The sequence below is a fragment of the Psammomys obesus genome, unplaced genomic scaffold, assembly GCF_907164565.1.
Source record: "Psammomys obesus unplaced genomic scaffold, mPsaObe1.curated_primary_1811, whole genome shotgun sequence".
In the NCBI taxonomy this organism is placed as follows: Eukaryota; Metazoa; Chordata; class Mammalia; order Rodentia; family Muridae; genus Psammomys; species Psammomys obesus.
The window spans coordinates 8483375-8502571 of NW_026590767.1; the positions used below are offsets into that span (position 1 = coordinate 8483375).

The 19197-nt window shown below is 40.1% G+C and overlaps 1 protein-coding gene across 1 annotated transcript in view; it reads left to right on the forward strand.

Moving 5' to 3' along the window:
* Glrx3 (glutaredoxin 3) overlaps positions 1-18492 on the forward strand; it is a 30028-nt gene extending 11536 nt beyond the window's left edge. Inside the window, exons 3-11 of the mRNA XM_055608903.1 lie at positions 2256-2330; positions 2990-3191; positions 8212-8384; positions 8579-8640; positions 10499-10556; positions 12861-12913; positions 14125-14164; positions 14255-14347; positions 18237-18492. Coding sequence (XP_055464878.1) covers positions 2256-2330; positions 2990-3191; positions 8212-8384; positions 8579-8640; positions 10499-10556; positions 12861-12913; positions 14125-14164; positions 14255-14347; positions 18237-18287 — 807 coding nt within the window. The 3' untranslated portion in view covers positions 18288-18492. The remainder of the gene's footprint in view (positions 1-2255; positions 2331-2989; positions 3192-8211; positions 8385-8578; positions 8641-10498; positions 10557-12860; positions 12914-14124; positions 14165-14254; positions 14348-18236) is intronic.
* The last annotated feature ends 705 nt before the right edge of the window (positions 18493-19197 follow it).

Below are 19197 nucleotides of genomic sequence, written 5' to 3' on the forward strand. Positions count from 1 at the left end.
GAGGCAGAGAAAACACCCAGCTGACCTTCCTACTCAGCCAACGACCCAGAAGAAAACTTCTCAAAACCCTCCAAAAATCCCTTGAACTCAGTGTCCCTCCTTTCCACTTCCTGTGCGTCTACCTGTCCTCCTGACTTCCTCTTACTCTCCTCCATGGGAGGAGATGATGGTCCAGTCTAAGAAGAGAGTGTGAACTTATCTTTCCTTTGTTGTTTTTGTTCTGTAGAGGCCTTACCCTGTTGGGTGGTGCTCTTAGGGTTTGAGGATAGATGAGTCTTCCTTATAGATGCCTCTTGCTGGGTGATACATCCTTATTGGCATGTCTAAAAATGATGGTTATTAGGATTATTCATCTAGTTTGTAGAAGGGCTCATGGTATGGAGTTGGCTGTTTATGAAAGGTAGCTTTGAACTCTTGGAAATGCAGGTCATTTAAAAACATTTTCTGTTTTCATTACTAAGACCATTATACTGTATTAGAGCCATATTTTCCAATAATTTTGAGTACTGCAAAGCTTCTTTTCAGTGGTGTTGGGGATCATACCCAGGGCTATGGACATACTACACAAATCCTGGCAGCCTCTACCCTAGCTGTACAAAGGTGTTAGGAAATCAGATGGTACTGATGTTTTGGAAAACTGTTGTAGCTGTAGCGGAAATCCTATCCCCTCTTGTGTGTTTGTCTGTCCCAATGTCTCTGAGAATAGCTAGTCTTCTGGAGGCCAGAATTTGAGGGGAGGCACTTTTAGTGCTCCTTAGGCAGGAATGGCAGCAGAGATCTACTTTAAACATATAGGCCCATGTTAAGAGTTCTGGTCTAAGAACATGTGTCCTCTTAGTGTTGTTCAGGTGCACTGGAAATAGGGTCTCTTTCTGAGCAATGCTTAGCTGATCAGAGAGTTAAAGAAAAGAGTGAGCTGCTGGGTGACATTGTGGGCACCATTGGTCTGAGTATGGAACTGCACCAAAGAAGGAAAATAGCACACACATTTCTAAAACTAGTCAGTTCTAAATGTTTGTGTCAGACAAACATTGTGCTTTCTCCTTCTGCCCTTTTATCACATGAGAAAGTGGCTATTACTAAATGAAGATTTAAAGCCTTATCATTATTAAGTACATTTGAAAAAATAGAAACAATTACAAAATTTTTGCAGAAGGCACTAAAAGTATCCCTTACAAAGCCTGTGAAAAGTGAGATGGTGAGGTAGCATGAGCTAGGGCAGGTGAGACAGTGCCTTTGCTGCCTAGGCATTATTCAAACACAAGTAGCTTGACTGGCTACCGCAGAGACAAAAATCATATTTCAAGCCCAGTGGAAATCTTTCACTCTTGGAAAAATTCAGTATATATATTTTAAACACATTTAACAATATAATTTATCAATAAATTTTATTTCCTATAGGTATAATGTGAATATAGGTTTTTATTGGTTTTAAAAAGTTTATATTAAATTGACAGTCCTATGAGAGAAAAATATATCTTGGTTTTCCCTCAAAGTATATTTATAAAGACCTACGTAAATATCTTATAGCAATTGTGTTCTAATTATCCAGAAATTGTGTTTCTAAATCTATTTGAAACCCATGTGCCAGATACTTCATCATACCATGTTTGATGAGGGGCCCCAAAGAAAGATCAGACCAAATGTAGTCATCTAGTTAAAATGAGTTTACATGTTTGAATAGACTGGAGTGTAAGCAATGTAGTAGGCTGTTTGCATGGTGTCTAGCAGCCATGCAGGGGTTAAAAGTAAAATTTATCAGACATCAATAGTTTATTGAAGAAATACTCCTTTTTGCTTCATAATTTGCAGAAAGCTGCAACTGTCAGTCATGATGTACTGCCTCTTGAAATTAGTCAATAGAGCAAACAGCAAGAATTGCTGTGGGCAGAAAATAAGCACTGTAATCATGACATAACTGGGGTCAGTGATTTATGGATTTCAATATAGTAGTAGCTGCATATGATTGAAAATTTACTAGGTCACTAGTGCACCAAAAATTTTATTCACAGCCTCCAGGCATCTTTTGAAATGTGCAACAAAATAAAAACCTCTGAACCTGTTTTGACACTGCAGACTCCGTGGATGACATGCCAGCCCAGTGAGTCTCATTTAAATGTAAATGTGTCATAAACTTTTGTCCTATAGTCTTAAAATACCATGGACTTGAAGGGACAGTGCATGTGAAACTGATTTACATATCAAAATAGAAAAAGGACCAGTAATAATGAAGCTTGGATTCTTTTATTTTAAAGCTGGAAGCGGAAGCTGTTCCTGAAGTATCTGAAAAATATGAAATTAGTTCTGTTCCCACCTTCCTGTTCTTCAAGGTAAGGATGAAAGAGGCACCAGAGATGGTTCATCTGAGTGGCTCCTGGGACTGGATGTTTTGATTCTTTTATCCTCTCCTGATCTCCTTGGTTGCTCCTGGCCTTGTACCTTTCTCTGGTACTCTCTTTTTTTTTTTTTTTCCACTGATGGGGACCATGCTGGTTGCTTGCCATGGGCAGTGGGCAGCCCACAGCAAGAACTGGAGCGTCCTGACCAGAATCCAGACTTCTCTTGCAGACTAGTGCTCCCTGACCCAGGTTTGCAGTGGGTTATTGAGGGCATATTCCTGGATGTGAGGAGACATCTCGCTGGTTCTAGTTGATTAATGACTCCTTGGAAAGCAAGTACAAATCTGTGCTTCAGGACACCCATGGGTATTGCCACTTACCACAGCTCTGCAAAACTTCATTTGTGTGCAGTAGGTCCATTCAAGCTGGTCTTATTTTGAGATGTTAGTGCTTCACCAACATGCTTCGAAGTGAGTGTTTCTAGGTGAGAAGCAGACAGTTGGTAAGCAGACATCCACTTCAGTAACAATTGAAAATTGTTACTTTAAAAATTGGCTAGAGCTATAGGTACTTCCTATAACATTGGAGTCTAAAATATTGATGATAATGAAGGAATGCCACTTTATTCTAAATGACATTTCAAACTTCAGAATTCTCAGAAAGTCGACCGGTTAGATGGTGCAAATGCCCCAGAGTTGACCAAAAAAGTCCAGCGACACGTGTCTAGTGGATCCTTTCCTCCTAGTGCTAATGAGCATCTTAAAGAAGATCTCAACCTTCGCCTGAAAAAGCTGACTCATGCTGCCCCCTGCATGCTGTTCATGAAGGGAACACCTCAAGAACCACGTTGTGGTAAGAAGCTGATCCTGATGATTGGAACAGAATGTCCTTGCCTGCGTGGGTGCTGTTGTGTGTAGTGTTTGGTGGGTTCCACTTCCTGGTGTCGTCATACAGATCAGTGTTAGTTGCCAGGGTATACTATATACTTGGAGGGCATGGAGCTGGAGGAGGCTCTTTGGAAATCACCAGGTTCAGGCTCTTTATATCTGAGTCCTCAGCTATGAAGGTAGCTTGTTCACCTGGTGGCAGACCTGAGAGGGATTAGGTTCCAGCCATCTGCCATATTGCTATCTCTTAATGAGTCTTCTGCATGTGCAGGTATTGTCTCTCTGTCTGTCTGTCTTTGTGTATGAGCATAGCATATAGACAAAAGAGGGCGGAAGAGGGTGCTAGATTCTCTAGAGCTGCAAGTAGAGGTAGTTGTGAGCTTCCCAGCATGGTTGCTGAGACTGAAACTTGGGTCTTCTGCAAGAACAAGCACTCTGAGTCATCCGTCTAGCCCTTTTAAGATAATTAATTGTCTGTCTGTCTGTGAATGTGTGTGTATGCCGGGAGAGGACATTGGGTGGTTCTTTTTCAGTTTCCATGTGCTTCTTTGAGGCAGTGTCTGGAAACTGACAAGTCCCATGAATATTCCTGTCTCTATCCTCTGAGAGCTGTAGTTAGAAATCATGTAGTAACTTGTGGCTTGTTATGTGGGTGCTGGAATACAACTCCAGTCCTGATGGTTGTGCAGAAACACTCTTAGCTCTTGAGCCTGTAGTTTTGCTCTGAACAGGTTTCTTTCTTGGCAGCCTTAACTTTGTGTTCAGATTTAGTAATTTAAAAGGTTGGGTTTTTCATTAGGACCTGGGTCTGCCCTGTGTCTTCTTGCTTTCTCTCTTGTGCTTTTATGATGGCGTTTTCCACTCACTGCTGTCACTCCTAGCTGATAGCTGTTAATAGATTAAAGATCACAGAGTCTTGGCTTATAGAGACATGTACTTTTTGTACATAAGTGTGCTTGTAGTTTTACTCTTAAATAAGTTTTGTAATTATTTGACCCCTCTGGTATTGAGCTATGCTGTTTTCTTTTTACTGTGCCTACTACAACATTATTATGCTGCATAATTGAGTTTTTAATGCCTTTTGATGATGCCTTAGAGTCTGTTGAGACTCTAAGGGTATTTGTTTTAACTGTGCTGGAGGGGATTTATTAAGCTAGGTGGCAGTAAAGTTGGGTATGCTGTTGATAGGATTACTGTGTGTCCAGTGTGACTGGAAAGAGCCATGCTGCCATTCTGAGTGTGTTCCATTCTAAACTATTCCTCTGTGGTCAGGAAGCAGTCTACTTCTCTACCAGTAAAGCATCACTATATGTTCTTTTAAAAAGATGAAGTGATTCCTTTCTCTTAGTTCTGCCTGAAAGGTTTCCCTTGCAGTGTCTTTTTGAGTCAGAATTGCAAAGCTTCCTGGGTCTGCCCTCTACACGGAACAAGGAGTCTTCACAGTGCTTTCTTGTTACTTTATTTTTAATAGGGTTTAAACTGTTGCTCTCTCTGATGCTTCATGTCCTCTAGTTAAGGGCTTACAGTAGGAAGGCCTGTAAAATGTGGGCAAACCTCTATAGCAGGTTTTACATAGCAAACCGTTTATCCAATTTGCTCTTTTTTGAAACCTAACAATAGCACTCTCTGAGTCTTTTCTTATAACCTAGTGAAGTTGGCAGGAGGAAAGTTGACTGGGAAAGTGTTTCCAGGCAGCAGAGGTGGTGTGTATGTCACTTGCTGTGCTTCAGGCCTGCCACTGAAGTTGGCCCTGCTCAGGGACTGGGTACAAGTCAGGTACCACCTTGTCTTTCAGCTGTACTGGAGGGCGATGAGGTGGGGCTTGTCTGAAGGTCTGTCAGTGTAGGGGCCCTCGGATTTTTCAAGCATATTAGTGGCAAACGTAGAAATAGTAATTTTAAAAAATTAACTTTTAGGTTAGCATACGTTAGACTGTGATACCATCTTGCCCCTACCCCATACCATCTCAAACCCCTTCCAGTTCCAGCTGGTTCTCTTCCTTCCTTTGTTAGTTCCCTGCTGTTCTCTTGTTGCATGCGTTTCACTTGTCTGCTAGAGCTTTCCCTCCTTTCCTTTCCAGTATTGTGACATCTCCCATCTGTGTACACACACACGCACGCACGCACACACATACACATGCGGGCGTGCACACACACAAAACACATAGGTCCATGTATACTGATACAAAGGTACACAACACAATTTTAAATTTAGTTTCTGTATACAAGGGGAAATATATTACTTGTCTTTCTGAATTTGGCTTATCTAGAAATAGTCCTTTCTATTTCACTAAATTGAATTTATGTTGTATTTTATTGAGTTTTTTTTAATGTTGTGACGTTCAGACTACAAGTAGAATAAAGAGAAAATTTAACATTTTAGATTAATCTGAAAACAAGATTTATAGGCATTTAGATAATGAAAGCAAAAAGGTAAAGAGATTGTTAGATGCATAAAGGTTTAACTGTCTTCTGTTTGGATGCCATCTTCATAACTTTTCTAACAGTTCTAGTAGGCATCTCTTTCTGATATTTTGGTTTCTTATGTGCCCACATACAGCAAGCAGATTATTGGAGAGTATTTAATAAAGTGTCCACGTTGGGTTAGCTGGAAAGCTTTTACATGGGGACGGCCTGGCCACCTCCTTTTCTGTTTTTTTGTGCATAATGGTGTGCACTCTTTTCATCTTTCATTTCCTGTCTTTGGGAAACAGTAGCTTCACTTCTCTTTTTGCTTTCTGAGCCTGCCTACTCTAGAACTGTTTGTGCTCCATGTTGACAGTCCAGTGAAGAGTATAGGCTAGTGTCTTGAGGAAAACACTGATCATCTCTGTGAACTAAAGAGGTTTCTCTCATGTAGCAGAGTTGCTTTTGAGAGCAATCTCCCATTAATACAATGACATCATTGCTTTGCTCCTGGTTCAGCATCTGTTGTGGAGTTGAACTTGTATTTGAATCAGTGGCCCTGACCTTGCTTTGTGTTGCCCAGAAAAACTTGAATAATACTTATGCTTCATATCCAGGAAGGTGGGAAAAAGCTGTTTCCAGAACCTGGCTGTCCTAGGACCAGGACAGCCGCAGCTCCAACCTTCTGCTTTACTGCTAGGCTCCATCTGCAGAATTTATGGTGACTTACAAGCTGGTGTTGAGAGAGTCTCAGTCTACAGACCTGAGTTGCCTCTCTCCTGGCTGCTTGTCAGGATAGGAGGAGAACTCGCTTACCTTTGGGGAAGTTTTCTAAAGCACCGAGGTCCTTCAGCAGGGTAATGAGGTGATGAGGGGACTCCTGTAGCTATTGCAGTTAAAGCTGCTAGGTGTCTGGCTGTGGGAGCTCCAGCAGTGAGAGTCAGATGCAAACAAAGCACAAGTGCAGAAATACTCTTAAGGGTCTGTTTTAGGTAGTTATTAAATGTGGCAGTTAGGCTTATTACTCATGTCACAAGTGGAAATGACTGCAAATAGAAATGGTGATTTTTGTGGTAAATGTGATTTTTTTTTTTTTTTAACTTTTAAGTGCTTCTGTTGCATGCATGCATTTTTCTTCAGGAGTGTATAAATATTTTGTTATTAGAATAAAGCCTTATTACTACTTTATCCTTAAGCATAACATTTCCAGTCTGCCACTTTAACCCTTAAAAATGAAACCCTACCAATCAATCTTTCTAGTCTGCATGTAATTGCCTAAAGCCAAAATAAAGCCTTTTCTCAGCCAGTTACAGTAGAAACGAGCTAATATATTGGGAACAGAATAACCATCAGCAGTCAGCCGTTAGCTGTTTACTAATGAACTCCCAGATGAGTGAAAACATTCAGAAACAGTGTTTGACTTGAGGCTGTGCATGAACGCCACACTTCAGTTGTAGGAGAAGCAGCTTATGTGCTACTCACTCATCCTGGTTCTTCATCTCAACAAACTGCAGATCTGGGATGCGCTTGAAGCTCAGCTTCAGAGCCATGTTTTAAATAGTAAATGCACATTCTGGTGATGTCAGGTAAAGCCACTGCAGTTAATCTTATGCTGATTTCATAATTTTTTTTTTTTTATTTGAAAGTAATTGTTGATATGGGGAAATCCTAAAGGAATTTTTAATTGGAAGAATAGGTTATATTTCAGTGAATTAAGAATGTTTCAAAGAATGGTGATATGAGAAAGAAGAAAGCTCAGACTTGGAGATCTAATTGGTAAGAATTAGCATCTGGGAAGAAAAGTGACCTCTTTTCAGCCTGGACTGATAGGTTCATGAGACCGATGCTCACACCTTTTTTCATGATAAACACTATAAGAAGATGGCTTCACCAAAGTCTAATAAATTCCTGGGACATAAATTTGTCAGTATAGTGTAGCTTAAAAAAAATCATTATACTACACACTATAAGGAATGTAAATAGTTTTAGGAAAGAATCTATCAACTTATAAAATAAGTTGAGAACAACGGTGATGGCTTTAACATTTATTGTGCTGTTCCCACTTCAGACCCAAAGACAGCATTTCTGATTTTGATTCCATTCTTCCTGCTCAGAGGTGACGGTGAGAAGCACCTGCACAAGTGTGTGTACAGCCTCACAAGAGTGGTAGTGAAGACTATACTTGGGTCTCTTTGTGGTCAAGCAGTGGTTAAAATAACTGTTGTAGGTGTCCTGGTCAGTCCTTGAAGGAGAGAGAGCAGCTATAGCTAGCTCTGTCCCATGTCAGGGTGGAGCCTGTGCCAGGCTTTTATGGTTCTGCTCTTTGACCAGTGCTGTTTCTTCAGTTAAAGATCAGTTTTAATATGTACACACCCCACTCTTCACTGTTACTATGCTAATATATGTGTTAATTCTAGCTGTGTGAGACTCTAGGCTAAATAAGTTTTAGCATTTATTTTTCTCTTCTATTATCCAGTTATGTTGATTCAGTCACTGTGTAGGCAAGGTGGGCATTTTTCCCTTGGACACTGTGTGGTATATAAGAGATGCTGAATTCTCTATTTCCTTGTTCTGTTGCAGGTTTCAGCAAGCAGATGGTGGAAATCCTTCACAAACACAATATTCAGTTCAGCAGTTTTGATATCTTCTCAGATGAGGAAGTTCGGCAGGGGCTCAAAACATATTCTAATTGGCCCACCTATCCTCAGCTCTATGTTTCTGGAGAGCTCATTGGAGGACTTGACATAATTAAGGTTAGGTTCTTTGTAGACATTTTGTTTAGAACACACTTTTCTAAAGTATAATAAATTGAAAGCACCATAAGATTTGCTTCTTATTGCACCACAAGATTTACTAATGAGAATTCAGTTTTCTGATAGGCATTTGTTAGTATTCCACATTGGGGGTGGTCAAGGTGGTTTATGTTGTAATAATGTGCTTCTTTCAGGAGCTGGAAGCATCAGAAGAGCTAGATACAATTTGTCCCAAAGCTCCCAAATTAGAGGAAAGGTAAGTGCTGGCAGCATATGCTTTGCATATCTTAGTCTATAAATTCTGTTGTAGCATTGTTCTTTTTGAGTAGAGACCCAGCATTCAGAGTTTGCCTTGTTGGGGTCATAACTTGGGGGTGTTTCTTAGCACCTAGTCTTGTAGACTCGGGTTGTTCTCATTTGGACTGGAGATGTTTTAGCTCGGTTTAGCTAACATGAAGAGTATGCTTGCTACTGCAGAAATGTCACTTTCACTGGATCTAGGGCCCTATTTGGTTCCTGCTCTTCTGTGTGAGCATAGCACCCCTGTGTTTTCATGGGCCGCCAAAGTGCCATGTTTAGTCCCTAAGTGTGGTAAGAGTTTAGTGGGAAAAGCTAAGGTTTTGAGTGTCTCCTGGAAGCCAGTCACAAAACTCAGGCTGACTCTGGAGCTGTGAAACCATCTTTCTTTTTATGAGGGATCACAGCCTGCTTCAGAAGTCTTATAGAATTGTTGGATTTTAGTATGGAGGGACCTGTGAAGAGGACTCTGTTATAATAAATGTGAATTTATTAATTCACATTTTTATATTAACAGTTGAAAAGAATTTATCTTGAAATTCAACAGAGCCCATCAACTGTTAGTTGGGGCTTGAGTTTGTAATTTTCTTGCTATCTTACATTTTGAGAATTTCTACAAATATTTAATAAAAGACATTCGTCTGTAGGAACAGTATTCTATGTATGCCATGCTGGCCCAATGCCACTGGTCTGTGATAAGAAGATAGTGGTGTTTATGGATACTACATGGGGTCCCTTTGTGGTCTTTATTGTAGCCCTTTGATGTCCTTGCCCCCTAAGGCTGTGCTGCTCCCAGAGTGGCTCTGCATTTCATATCCCGGGATTGGCTGGGCACTGTGCTTTCCTCTGTAGATTGTTCTTGCTACTGTTGCCTTGTCTTCATCACATCTTTCCTAAAGTGCTGCCTGTAGCTCTCCTGTGCTGTAGGCTTGCACAGATACTGGCTAGAGCCGTAGAGAAAGCAGTGTTTGGCTTATTTGTGGGTAGTAATTTAAAAAGGTCCTATCTAGACAATAGAGTGAGCTGTTGTGCATGGATCTAGGTGTTTAGATCATCTGGTGAGTGGGCTGGATTAGGTTTATGTCTGTTGAGGAGCCACAAGTATAAGTGTCATGGCCTGGGTGATCTGTGCAATTGACTGGCATCAGCTTTATTCTGCAAGATTTGGACCCATGCTGCTTCCGCAATATTAGAAGGCTGAAGAGAAAATGATGTGACTCATTGTCTCTACACTGATTTTTCTTAAAAATTTGTGATTAAACTTTGTTTCAAATTTGGGTGATTAACATTCCTGACAGCAGGTTATATTGTGCTTTTTGACAGGTAGCATATAAAATATGAAGTATCAACTTAAAATGAGAACTGTTGATTTTTAGCTGTTAGTAGTTGGAGGGCTAAGATTTTGCCTTCTTACCCTGGCGACCCTGCTCTGGTGTGAAGAGCATTATACAGCATCGTGATGGGAAAACTCTCACTGATTCATTTTGAGAACTTTAGATGGCTGGATACATAGGCCCCCCATCGAATAATTCCTTACTGAATTGGTTATTATTATTTTTTTAGTACTACAAGTTGATGGGCTTAAATTGCAACTTGAAGGAACATTCGTTGCCTTAAAAAGCCATATTATGTTTTACAGTGGCTTAGGGAGAGAATGAAATAAAGGAAAGTGTCAGTGCTTTTGCTTGTTTAGTGCCACTCAAAGCTGTGAGCCGCCATCCTGCTATCCCTCAAATATGCCTGCTACTCATGAAGCAGAGCAGAAGTGGTGTTTAATAATTGAGCTGAGCCATTTTATATCAATTTTCTCTCTTCAGGCTCAAAGTGCTGACCAATAAAGCTTCTGTGATGCTCTTTATGAAAGGAAACAAACAGGTAAAGAACTCAGAAATGGTTTTATTTGTAATTTCTTTTGATGTTAACATCTGCAGCAAGGGGACAGTTAAGTCTTTTTTTTTCTGGCTTAGCTAATGAAGCTGTAGTGGTATCAGGAAGTTATCCAGGCCTTAATTGGTGCTTATGGAGATCAAACAAAGTAATCTCCATTTTGCTTGACTTTATCATCAGCATCTCAGCAGGGTGCATTTCTTTCTGCTGCCAAACTTTGTCAGCTGAAGTGGTCAACACTGCTAGCACTTAGCTGATTATCTGAATTGTTGTCCCTTTGTTTGAGGGTGTGGACTGTGGGCAAATGTACAACACTGTTAGTCCTGAGGTTCTTGTCTTTAGGTCCACAGAGTAGAAAATAAACACTGATAATCAGTGGCCCTTGTGCTCTGTGATACCTGGTTTATGAGAGAGTAAAACTACCACAATTCTCATTCGTAATATAATGGTTCTATTATTATTAATTACAATTTATTCACTTTGTATCCCGGCTATAGCCCCCTTCCTCATCTCCTCCTGGCCCCATGCCCTTCCCTTAGTCCACTGATAGCTCCTCCTCCCCTGCTATCTGACCCTAGGCTATCAGGTCTCATCAGGACTATCTGGATCCTCTTTCTCTGTGGCCTAGTAAGGCCACCTCACCAGGGGAAGGTGATTAAAGAGCAGGAAACCAAGTTCATACCAGAGACTGTGGTAGAGAAACACTTAAAGAAATGCTTAAAGTCATCAGGGAAATGCAAATCAAAACAATCCTGAGATTCCACCTTACACTCGTCAGAATGGCTAAGATCAAAAACTCAAGTGACAACACATGCTGGAGATGATGTGGAGAAAGGGGAACCCTCCTCCATTGCTGGTGGGAATGTAAACTTGTGCAGCCACTTTGCAAGTCAATCTGGCGCTTTCTCAGAAAATTAGGAATAGTGCTACCTCAAGATCCGGCTATACCATCCCTGGGCATATATCTGAAAGATGTTTAACCATACAATAAGGACATTTACTCAACTATGTTCATAGCTTTATTCATAATAGCCAGAATCTGGAAACAACCTAGATGTCCCTCAACTGAGGAATGGATGCAGAAATTGTGGTATATTTACACAATGGAATACTCAGCAATTAAAAACAAGTAAATCATGAAATATGATGGTTCTTGTAGTTTGATGAAAGTACATACTGAATTAGTTTGATAGGTCCCCTTGCACTCATTAATTGGCGAAATCTAACTGGATTGGGGTTAGATTGGTAATTTCGAAAAGCAGTTAGCTGTTGAGTTTCAGCTGTTCAGCTTTAGGCAGGTAAAGCTGTGCAGTTGGCTTTCCTCTCAGGATAAGGAGATGAAAGCTCAGAAAGGTGAGGAGGTGTGGGAGGAAGCTGCCCAGGCTCTGGACAAGCCACCTCGGGCAGGTGATACCACAGAAAGCCCTTACCTCCCTTTGCCTTTTTGTGAATTGATCTAATGATGCCATAGGACTGTTTCAACATCAGATTGTCATAAGGGTTGCCGTAGTACCAACATAGTGAATCCCATTAGTTAAAACAACTAACTAGTTGGAAGTAATAAGGATGACAATAAAATATTTTTAGCACATTGGTTACACTGTTAAAACGCAGACTCTGTGACTGGGACAATATACATATTAAAAATAAACATATTAAAAACTTGTAGTAATGATGAAGTAAGCAGTCCTTTGCTCCATGATTGTTCAACACAGACTTTCGTTCTGCACATTTCTTATGGCTGTCTAGGAAGAATTTGTGTGTCTAGAAAATGGTGTCCTGGGAGCTTTTAAGTTGTGTATTGTCAGGCTTCTTTCCCAAGGTAGCTGGGGTTTGGGGAATGTGTGGCCTGAAGTAAAGCATAGGATTTCAATCATTTCAAATAGCTGATACCACAGGACAAAGATAAATTTAAAAGTGACTAAAGGTCCATGGGCATGGGAGAACAATTATCTGCCTTAACCATGTTCTATCACTATGTTGCATAGAGCAAGAGAAAAGTGATTCTGTGTAGGTGATCTGGGTTTGATTTAGAGGAACTTCTTACCACAAGGATTTTAAGCTGTTACATGTCCCTCAACTTAAGAGGTTAAAGCCAGAGTCAGTTTGTAGATTGTTTGGGATAATGCCAGCCCAAACCAGTACTTCAGAGGGGGGGATAGAAGTAGCATAGGAGCTGGGTCAGCAGAGTGGCTGGGGTGCTGACTTGATCATTGTCAGTGGCCACACACTAGGTCTGTGAGAAAAAAAAAAATTTACAATGTAATTTTTTTTTTTTTTTTAATAATTTAGGAAGCAAAATGTGGATTCAGCAAACAAATTCTGGAAATACTGAATAGTACCGGGTATGTAAATCTTGTGTTCAGTTCTACCACTAATACTTTCACAGTTTTAATGTTTAAGCCTATTTGTGTAATATTTATTTATTGACATACACTGTCCAATTTTTATAATATTATTTGAGTGCTTTAACTGACACCAAAATGGAATTTTCTGGCCTTTGTTCTCATCATGCATAAAGAAATAAATGGATTCTATCATAAATTCTAAGTGTTATTTAGAAGCTTGTGCTTTCAGAGCTGGAAGGATGGCTCACTGATTAAGTGTGCACTGCTCTTTAAAAAGATGAGAGTTGGGTTCCCAGCACCTACAGCTGTTATCTCTCAGCTGCCTATAACTCAGGTCCTAGGGGATATGAGGCCTCTGGTGTACTTTGCCTAAAGTAAGGTGAGCTGTTGCAGTCTCTTCCTGTGGTGGAGCTGCTGGGATGGATCTGTCAGGTGGGGACTCCTTGGTTGATTTTTGTGGTTAAAACTGAATTCATTAATGTGGAGATGTTAACACATGTTCTTTTGTATTTTCAAATGTTTTATTTCTCTTGTTTTATGGTTGCTGCTTTCAAATTACAATATATGTTCTGATCATACTTTGAATAGATAGCCTGTTCTCTGAAGTTTTAGATCTGGAGCAGGATGTAATGCAGTTCAGTAGCACAGTCTAAATATGACCTTTAAAAAAATGGCTCTTCTTTTTTAAAGAATTGTTGGGGCCATCAAGATGCCACAGAGGGTAAATCAGTTCCCAAGACCGATGCCCTGAGTTTGATCCCTGGAACCCACATAGTAGAGTGAGAGAACTGACTCTTTCTACAAGTTGTCCTGTGATTGCTACGCAGATGCCTTAGCCTTCTAATATATATAGTTTATATATTAGGGGTAATGTTATGTGTATTTATGTATTACACATAATATATATAAGTTGTATATAATATATAATTATACACATATATGTATATATTATACTAACATATATACCATAAATTCTCATAAGAATTTTGTCAGGTCATGTTGTAGCTAGTGTTCCCCCCAAAAATCTAGTAATTTTGTCTTGGAATGAAGCCCGACAATAAAAGTCATTCCCATTGCTTTATAGTAGGCTTTCTCTATAGATTGAGTTTTGTTAGCAGTGGATCTCTTCGACTGTATTAAAAACACTAGATAGGTTTTATTTTATTTTGTTTGTTTAAAATGAACACTGTTAATGCCTTCTTTTGCAGGGTTGAATATGAAACTTTTGATATACTGGAAGATGAAGAAGTAAGTTCTGGGTTTTCTGTTTCATCCCATGTTTTAGTTTTGCTTACAGGGTCTGGTGGGAAGGCTTCATTATCGCTGTTGTTTCTTTAGGTGCGTCAGGGATTAAAAACGTTCTCAAATTGGCCAACCTACCCGCAGCTGTACGTGAAAGGGGATCTTGTTGGAGGATTGGATATTGTCAAGGTGAGCGCTTTTCATTGCCATTCTCAAGAACTGAAGTATTTGACATGATTAAACATCCAACTTTAGTAATGTCTGGGTCCTCTTTACTTCATCTTCACACTAGCATCCTCTGTGTATGTGTCTTAGTGTCTCATGCTTTCTCCTGCTCTGAGCTATCTTCAAATGCTAGCTGCCAGTGAGAGTTAAACTTTGTAGCTGAGTGTCCAAATGAACTCAGAGGACCCTGCTATGCTAACTGCAACGTAGCTTCCTTCCCTATTTTCTTGCCTATCAGTCCATCTTTACCTGGTTCCCTTAACTTTAGGTTTTCTTATGTCATCTATGATTAAATCTTTATCCTTCAGGGCTCAACTTCTTTGTAAATGAGTGCATTCTTCCTGCCAGAAACAGCTCTCTGCTCCAAAATTCTTTTTTCTTTTTCTTTTTCTTTTGTCTTCTCTTCTCTTCTCTTCTCTTCTCTTCTCTTCTCTTCTCTTCTCTTCTCTTCTCTTCTCTTCTCCTCTTTTTTCTTTTCTCTTTTCTTTTTAATCATAAATGTTTCTCTGGGCCATTTTCCTTTTCTCTTGATGGTGCTCAGGTGCAGGAGTGAAGATGAAGACTAGGAGATCATGGGCCAGAGTTTCTTGGCCACCATGCCATAGTGGCTATAGGTCACCTCTGCTAAGTGCTAGGACTCTGTTAGCTGTTATAGTGTAATCATGTTTAAAGTGGGTACTGTATATTATACACTTCTTATTTTTCTGTTGAGACAAGGTCTTATTCTGTAATTTGGGCTGGCTTTGAGTTCCTTCTGTAGATTGCGTTGGGCTCGTGGCAGTCTGTCTGTCTCAGCCTTCCTAGTGCTGAGATTACAGGTGTGAGCCACTACACCTGTCCTTATATTCCTTTGTTTTGTTGTTGCTCTGTACAGCCCTAGATATCCTGGAACCCACTCTGTAGACCATGCTGACCTCGAACTCAGAGATTGCCTATTTCTTCTTCCTAAGTGCTGAGATTAAAGGCATGTGCTACCACCACCCAGCAATGGGATTTCTTATCTACTAGTAACCGTACTTACTAGCTCTGTTGGTTAATGCAAACTTATAAAGGCAGCTTTGATAGCCCCACTCTATCCCACTGCCATCCACCTTGGTCAGTGTGTTGAGGGTGTGAACTAGCTAATTGTGGGACAGCTTAGCTCCTTCTCCAGGCCTAAAGACTGCCCTTAGGCCTTCTGATTGTTCAGGAAAGTTTCTCAGAGTTGTAAGTGGAAAACAATTTTGTAAAAGTAGTTAGCATTATGAAGTAAAAACTTTTAAAACAGGCTTTTATAATGTGGAGAAACTCAGTATCTGGAGCAGCCAACATATCTATGACATCAGGACTGGAGGAAGCTGCAGGGCCGCTTTGTCTTGCTCTTACAGGGCAGGCTTTGTGTTCTACCAAGTGCAGAGTTTGATGTGAAAATAAGGTAGGAAAAAAAAAATAAGGTAGAGATTCAGTTTTTATAGTAAATGGTATAAAGGAGGAAAAGAAAACTAGCTTTTACTAGCCCTGAAACAACAAGGCAAGTATACATTTGTTACTTTAATATCTAGGTCCACACACATCATATGTAAGTAGATATCTTAATAAGACACAAACTGTCTTTAGATCTCAGATGTTTTTGAGTCTGTTCTTGCCTGAATGTCTCACTGCCCATGCCTTAGGCAAGAGGTATTGGGAGACCAGGAAGTAGATATAACCTTTTGAATACTGTATGACTTTATGATCTCTGTTTAGAACACTTACAAGTTGATGCTTCTCCTATTTTTTCTTGAAAGTTTGTGGAGCTATAACTTTGTGTTTCCTGAAGAGTGAAGTTGTTATCTGTTCATTAATCACATTCTATATGGTAATTTTGATTAGCCTCTGTTCGAGCATTGGTACTTTTTGTGGACTGAGTCAGTAACTCAAGTGACTTGTTCAGTCTGGTATCCTGGAAGAGGCAGCTACTAACAGGCACTAGACAAACCGTGGAGTGCTTGAACTTGGACCTTTGGTTGAATGACTTAAAATGCCTAGCAAAGATGTGTGAGCTGCCTCTTCTCAGCAGAGAGAAGCTCTCCTGTGCAGTCTTGGAAGGAAAGATTCTTCTTATTATGTAGAGTTCATCCACTTTCCACCATAGCTTAGATACAAACCTGAAAATCAGAAAAATGGACTGATGTAGCAGGGTGTTAGTTTGTGTGAGGAGAAGACCAAATACTACTGAAGACTACCTGATCTGTTATGTCTGACCTGTGGTTACCTTGACTCAGTCGCTTTGTGCTCACTAATCTGTTGGTCTAGAACACCCTTTTAACTTTATAATCTGAGATTATTTGCCAGCCCTCCCATCTTTTGAGTTCAACATGTACAGATTCAACCACTTAAGATAAGAGGTTTATTTATTTATTTTTATATTTTTATTTTTAATTTAACCTGTAGAGGTCATACCTGGTGGTGTACATGCCTTTAATCCCAGCACTTGACTTGCAAAGGAAGGCAGATTTCTGTTAGTTGGCTACTTAGTGAGTTCTGGAACAGCCAGAGCTACATGATGAAACTCTGACTCAAATTTTTTTTTTTTTAAGTCTGTAGTGAGCATGTACTGAGGAGTCCTTTCAGTTGTCATTTCAGGAAGAGAAACAAACTATGAAGAGGGAAAATGAAAACTCTTTTCAGTGTGATCTTTTTTAATCTGGATCAAACTTTGGAGAGTCTGATGCCAGGCAGTTTATTGACAACAAATTTAAACCTAGGATAATATGGAAAAAGGTTTCCTGGTACAATATAGTTCCCAGTACACAAGAAAGCATAATTACATTGAAAGAACTCAAAGTACATGTCATTTCTTCCAAGAAGATAGATTATAGAGTTAGGCTACCTGTACTAGCTTGAGGGCCTAAGGAAGGATCTGTCTTGGTCTCATTCATATAGATAACGTAGAACAGTTATTTGGTCTATTAGACACCTCGGGTCCTGGTTGGGGGAGCTTGGGGAGCCTCTGACTATATAGATAATATAAGGGTCATTTAAACTATTAGGTATCTTCAGTCTTGTAGAGGCTTGACATGGCCCGGCTTAACAAATGTTGCAGATCACTGGACTATTAATACCATCTAGCTCCTAGTTTCCAGGTGGAAGAACAGATTTTACGTATTTTCCTTTGAAAAGAGTCTTGCATGCTTAACATTCCCAGTTTCCCTGGAGATCTGTATGTGCAAGGACCTTCATGCTCCCAACAATGTATCAGTGTTTTTTCCATGTCATTATTTCCCAAGCAACACAGCACAGTGACATTTACATCATAACTTGAAGACCAAGTTCAGTATGGGAGTGGTGTGGGCTGTGTCTTTGTTGTTTTGTTTTGCTTTTCAAGACAAGGTTTCTCTATGTTAATATCCCTGGCTGTCCTGGAACTTGCTTTGTAGAACAGGTTGGCCTCGAATTCATGGAGATCCAGTTGCCTCTGTTTCCTAAGCGCTGGCATTAAAGGTTGTATATTACCATGCCCAGCTGGCTGTCTTCTACATACTATTTTCTATAAGGAGTGAGCCCACAGTCAGTCTCCATGAATACAAAAAGATGACTCTTTTTAGCTTGAAAATAAATTCTAACTTATAGTTTGTATTCAGTTTTACTTACACAGAGAGGAGGGGAGGAGAAGACTTGAACCCAGGGCTTTGGCATGTTAGACCACTGTTCTATTGTTGAGACTTGTATTCTATTTTATGGTGCAAGAATGTTGGCATGTTGAAAGCTTGTAGGCTAAGCTCAGTAGGTGTCCTTTTAGTGTCAGATACAGGTAAAAGCTTGTTGCTTAGATTTTTTTTTGTATGACTATATACTCATATGCATATATGCTTTTTTTTTTTTTAATTTTTAGGAACTGAAAGACAACGGCGAATTGCTGCCTATACTGAAAGGAGAAAATTAGTAAATGTTATGCATGGTGTCCAAGGACTGCAAGAAGTATTTAATTACAGTGGAACAGTTGATGATTCCTGAAAAGTGGACTAGGAGTAGAAATGGGACTCACTCAGCTTTGCTCTGTGTGTTTCACAAAGTTGTGCTGAAGAAACATACGTTACATTTAACATGAAACATAGAAGGCAATAAACTTCAAATTCAGCTAAAAATGATTGTGTGTTAAATGTGTCTTTGTAGTGATGTTTGGGTGTAGACTATGTCTTTGCATTTGGTCACTGTCACTAATTCCTTTAAATCCCTTTCTTTAACACATGGGCCTTTTGTAGCAATTAGGAAAGACTTGTCAGGAAGTGAAGGTCTCTCACATCAGTGTGCTTTAGCGCTTAGAGAACTCTTGTGCCAGTCCAATGGCTCCCCTCACTGGCCAAAGAGCTCTTCACAGCCTTGGAAAATGCAACCAAAAAGCTTAAACCAAAAAGCTTCTCCTGCTGGCGGTGATGCGTTCTGCACTGGCTGCTGTTTATCCACACTAACTGCAGAGAGCTGGACACCCTGCCCTAACATCCAGAAGAGGGAGCAGTAGTGACCAAGACTAAGGCAGCACCATGCAGTCGTAAAAGATTGTAAATTATTTTCATCATTGCAGTGAATGTGCTAATTCTGCCCTCTGGTAGACAGAGCCATGAAAAATTTTAATGTATTTTTTTCCACCCTGACTTTTGAATATGTGAGAAACACTCGTCCCATTAGGCTTCCTGCACAAGCCTTACGTAGGATTTCTAACTTCTCAGCTGTGGGTCTGGGTACTTGCTGCCTGTGGGATGTTGGTCTTAAATGATCATGGCCGGCTGCTCTGGGCTGTGAGGCACTGTGTAGCAGAAAAGAAAGGGTGTGCCAGTCAGTGGGATAAAGGCAGC